Source organism: Opisthocomus hoazin, unplaced genomic scaffold, assembly GCF_030867145.1.
Source record: "Opisthocomus hoazin isolate bOpiHoa1 unplaced genomic scaffold, bOpiHoa1.hap1 HAP1_SCAFFOLD_15, whole genome shotgun sequence".
Lineage (NCBI taxonomy): Eukaryota > Metazoa > Chordata > Aves > Opisthocomiformes > Opisthocomidae > Opisthocomus > Opisthocomus hoazin.
In genome coordinates this window covers 749,543-754,706 of record NW_027448722.1, presented here as the reverse complement: position 1 = coordinate 754,706, position 5,164 = coordinate 749,543, and the positions used below count along the sequence as shown (strand labels likewise).

Here is a 5,164-nt window from a genome sequence, read left to right as displayed (position 1 = left end):
CCCTAAGGTGACATGAGGGAAGCTGTAGGAACCCAAAACCTCTGAGACTGCCTTCTGCCATCCCCATTCCTTAGCACTGGCCATGCAGATGCTGAAAATCCCTTCTGCAATAAGAGCAGATTCCTCTGGCAAAGTCTCACACCAGGTCTGGACCTTGGCCCACAATGGCCATGAACCCTTGTGCCACCATGCCCATGAACCCACCGCTGCAGAGCAGAGCTGGCTCCTTGGCAGCCCATGGGAAGAGATCCTGCTCCTCCTGGTATACTCTGCCAGCATCAACCAGAGCTGCAGCCACAGAGCTGAAGGAAGGGCTTTGTGAAAAGGAATGGGGTGTGTAGGAAGCAGGGTGAGATTCTAGGAGAATAGCTTTGATTTTCCTCCGAGAAGTCTGCCCTAACTCTTCACTGATTCTTCCTCTAGAAACAGGATCTCATGCATAGAGGAAGCAAATGACCAACGACAGCTCCATCACCCAGTTCCTCCTCCTGGCATTCGCAGACACACGGGAGCTGCAGCTCTTGCACTTCTGGCTCTTACTGGTCATCTACCTGGCTGCCGTCCTGGGCAATGGACTCATCATCACTGCCATAGCCTGCGACCACCATCTCCACACCCCCATGTACTTCTTCCTCCTCAACCTCTCCCTCATCGACCTGGGTTCCACCTCCACGACTCTGCCCAATGCGATAACCAATTCCCTCTGGAATACCAGGGCCATCTCCTACTGGGGGTGTGCTGCCCAAGTCTTTCTATTTGTCTTTTTCATTTCATCAGAGTTTTATCTGCTTACGGTCATGGCCTATGACCGCTACATTGCCATCTGCAAACCCCTGCACTACGGGACCCTCCTGGGAAGCAGAGCTTGTGTCCACATGGCAGCAGCTGCCTGGGGCAGTGGGATTCTTGATGCTGTGCTGCACACGGCCAGTACATTTTCAGTACCACTCTGCCAAGGCAATTCTGTGGAGCAATTCTTCTGTGAAATCCCCCAGCTCCTCAAGCTTGCCTGCTCAGAATCCTACCTCAGGGAACTTGGGGTCCTTGTGCTTAGTGCCTGTTTATCTTTTGGGTGTTTTGTTTTCATTGTGCTATCCTATGTGCAGATCTTCAAGGCCGTGATGAGCATTCCCTCTCAGCACGGACGATGCAAAGCCTTTTCCACATGCCTCCCTCACCTGGCTGTGGTGTCTCTGTTTATGAGTATCGGTACATTTGCCTACCTGAAGACTCCCTCCGTCTCCTCCCCGTCCCTGGACCTGGTGGTGGCAGTGCTGTACTCGGTGGTTCCTCCTGTCATGAACCCCCTCATCTACAGCATGAGGAACCAGGAGCTCAAGGATGCAGTGTGGAAACTAATGGTTGGATACTTTTAAGACGCAAAAAACTGCCCACCTTCTTCTGCATATCATTTACGTAGTTGGTTTTCTTTGATTTGGTTTGGTTTTCAGCTTTTCTAAACTGTAACAATATTGTCCATAAAGAAATTTCATTGTGCATACCATTCCTAAATTAGTATCTACCTGTCTTGTGTCATCCAGAGACTGCATAATGATGAGCCATGCTCTGTGTTTTACAACAAAATACAGGACCTCACAGTCAATATTTGTCCAAGATCCTTTTGTCTGAGAGCTTTTCTGGGGCTGCAGGGGCAGTGCCTGCGTGCAGAGGTGGCGGGGAGAAGAGTCCCAGCACAGCAAATGCTGCCAGGGAGCACCAGCACTTGGTCTTTCCCAAGGTGGTCTCTTTCAACTGCCACGCTTTCCTTCCAAGCCTTTGTGTTACTGAGAGGCGTGAGAGCACTGGCAGCTTGGTCATAGACCTGCGGCACGACAGTCCTTTGCCAGAGGCAGGAACAAGCAATGGGCACCTCTGTGACAGAGCTGATATTTACAACAGCATTTCCATCAGGAAAGGGGTTCTCCTAAGGGCAGTGCCTGAAGGTTTAGGTCTGCTTCTAATGTTTTTCTCAAGAAAATGCAGCAGAGAGAAAACACCAGCGAAGAGATGAAGTGTGTGAGTGTGCATGGTGGAGGCACATGGCTGTGTCCTATCACAGCTGGGCTTCCTGGGAGAGGCACGAAGGACCAGCAGAACAGGGTACGTTCTCAGCCCGTGTTTGCTGAGCACCTGGGCGAATCTGTCCCAGAGCAATCATCACCGAACAGCCAATAACAACCACCATTTCCAACACTGGACTCTCACCTAAGTTTGGAGATGTTGTTTGTCCCTCCACGGAGGGACACCAAATGACTAGGTCAGAAGTCTTTATTTGCCTTGGCATATGAGACACAAGCATGCACAGAACCTGAGTGGGAACAAATGCTTTCAGCTATTCCTGGGGGCATGTGGAGGGGCACCAGGTGCCCACCAAACCACACTATCAATCCCTCTCCTCAGCTGGACAGGGGGATAAAAGTAAAAAAAGGCCTTATGGGTCAAGATAAGGACAGGCAGGTCACTCAGCAGTTACCGTCATGGGCAAAACAGACTCGACTTGGTGAAATTTATTTCATTTCTTACCAATCAAGTCAGAGTAAGGTAAAGAGAAATAAGAACCAATCTAAAAAGCACCTTCCCCTCACCCCTTCCTTCTACCTGGGCTCAGCTTCACTCCCAGGGTCTCTACTTCCTTCCCCCAAGCAGTGCAGGGGAACAGGGAGTGGAGTTGCAGTCAGTTCAGCACATGTTGTCTCTGCCGCTCCTTCCTCCTCAGGGGGAGGACTCCTCACACTCTTCCCTACTCCAGCATGAGGACCCTCTCATGGGAGACAGTCTTCCATGAACTTCTGAAATGTGGGTCCTTCCCACAGGCTGCAGTTCTTCACGAACTGCTCCAGTGTGGGTCCCTTCCATGTGGTGCAGTCCTTCAAAAACAGGCTGCTCCAGCGTGGGCCCCCCCATAGGGTCACAAGTCCTGCCAGAAAATCCACTCTGGCATGGGCTCTTCTTTCCATGAGGCCACAGGTCCTGCCACAAGCCTGCTCCAGCACAGGCTCTCCACGGGGTCACAGCCTCCTGCTCCAGGGTGAGGTCCTCCCTGGCTGCAGATGATTATCTGCTCCACTGTGGACCACTGTGGACTACAGAGGGGACAGCCTGCATCACCATGCTCTTCACCATGGGACTCAGGGGTATCACAGAATAATTAAGGCTGGAAAAGACCTCTAAGATCAAGTGCAACTGTCAACTCAACACCACCATGGCTACTAAATCATATCACAAAGTGCCACATCCAGACATTTTTTGAACACCTCCAGGGACGGGGACTCCACCACTTCTCTGGGCAGTCTGTTCCACTGCCTGACCACTCTTTCAGTAAAGAAATTTTTGACTAATATCCAATCTAAACCTCCCCTGATGTAACTTAAGTCCATTGCCTCTCATCCTATTGCAAGTTACTTGGGAGAAGAGACGAACATCAGCCTCACTACAACCTCGTTTCAGGTAGTTGTGGAGAGCCATAAGGTCTCCCCTCAGCTTCCTCTTCTCCAGAATAAACAACCTCAGTTCCCTCAGCCGCTCCTCATAACCAACGCACGTAGCATGGGCAATAAACAGGAGGAACTGGAAGCCATTATACAGCAGGACGGATACGTGCTGACAGCTAAGACCTGGTGGCCATCACAGGAAAATGCTGGGATGACTTGCCTGACTGGCATGCTGTTGTGGATGGCTATGGACTCTTTAGAGAAGACAGGCCAACAAGGAGAGGTGGTGGAGTTGCTTTGTATGTGAGGGAGAAACTGGAATGTATTGAGCTTTGCCTGGGGACAGATGAAGAAGGAGTTGAGAGCTTATGCGTTAGAATTAAGGGACAGGCTCATATCGGTAACGTTATTGTGGGTGTGCACTACAGGCCACCTGACCAGGAGGAGGAAGTTGATGAGGCCTTCTACAAGCAGCTGCAGGCAGCCTCACAGTCACAGGCCCTGGTTCTCTTGGGGGACTTCAACCACCCTGACATCAGCTGGGAAGACCACACAGCCAGGCACGCGCAATGCAGGAGGTTCCTGCAGAGCATAATGATAACTTTCTGATGCAAGTGGTGGAGGAACTCAGGTGTCCTGGTGACAGAGGTTGCAGAGAAGGCAGAGCTACTGAATGCCTTCTTTGCTTCAGTCTTCAGTGCCAAGGCAGGCCCTCAGGAATCCCAGGCCCTGGAGGCAAGAGATGAAGCCTACAGAGAGGATGACCTTCCCTTGGTTGAGGAGGACTGTGTGAGAGATTGCTTAAGCAATCTGGATGCCCACAAATCCATGGGCCCCGATGGAATGCACCCACGAGTGCTGAGGGAGCTGGCGGATGTCATTGCTGAGCCACTCTCCATCATCTTTGAGAGGTCCTGGAGGACAGGAGAGGGGCCCGAGGACAGGAGAAAAGCCAATGTCACTCCAATCTTCAAAAAGGGCAAGAAGAAGGACCCAAGGAACTACAGGCCAATCTGCCTCACCTCCATCCCGGGAAACATGATGGAGCAACTCATTCTAGAGGTCATCATCAAGCAAGTGCAGGAAAAGAAGGTTATCAGGAATAGTCAGCATGGATTCACCAAGAGGGTATCATGCTTGACCAATCTGGTAGCTTTCTACGATGGTGTGACTGGCTGGGTAGATGAAGGGAGAGCCGTGGATGTTGTCTACCTTCACTTCAGCAAGGCTTTTGACACAGTCTCCCATAATATCCTCCTAGGGAAGCTCAGGAAGTGTGGGCTGGATGAGTTGTTGGTGAAGTGGAGCTGGCTGAATGGCAGAACTCAGAGGGTTTTCATCAGCGGCGCTGAGTCTAGTTGGAGGCCGATAACTAGTGGTGTCCCCCAGGGGTCAGTACTGGGCCCAGTCTTGTTCAATTTCTTCATCAACGACCTGGATGAAGAGTTAGAACGTACCCTCAGCAAGTTTGCTGATGACACCAAACTGGGAGGAGTGATAGATACACCAGAAGGCTGTGCTGCCATTCAGCGTGACCTGGACAGGCTGGGAAGTTGGGCAGAGAGGAACATAATGAACTTCAACAAGGGCAAGTGCAGGGTCCTGCACCTGGGGAGGAGCAACCCCATGCATCAGTACAGGCTCGGGGTGGACCTGTTGGAGAGCAGCTCTGTGGAGAGGGATCTGGGTGTCCTGGTGGACGATAGGTTGACCGTGAGCCAGCAATGTGCCCT

At 51.5% G+C, this 5,164-nt stretch overlaps 1 protein-coding gene across 1 annotated transcript; it reads left to right on the top strand.

Annotated features, from left to right (window-relative positions):
• Positions 1-380: 380 nt before the first annotated feature.
• LOC142359066 (olfactory receptor 14J1-like) lies at positions 381-1,376 on the top strand. The gene has a single exon (XM_075411913.1). The coding sequence runs from the start codon at positions 453-455 to the stop codon at positions 1,374-1,376; it is 924 nt and encodes a 307-aa protein (XP_075268028.1). The 5' UTR covers positions 381-452.
• The last annotated feature ends 3,788 nt before the right edge of the window (positions 1,377-5,164 follow it).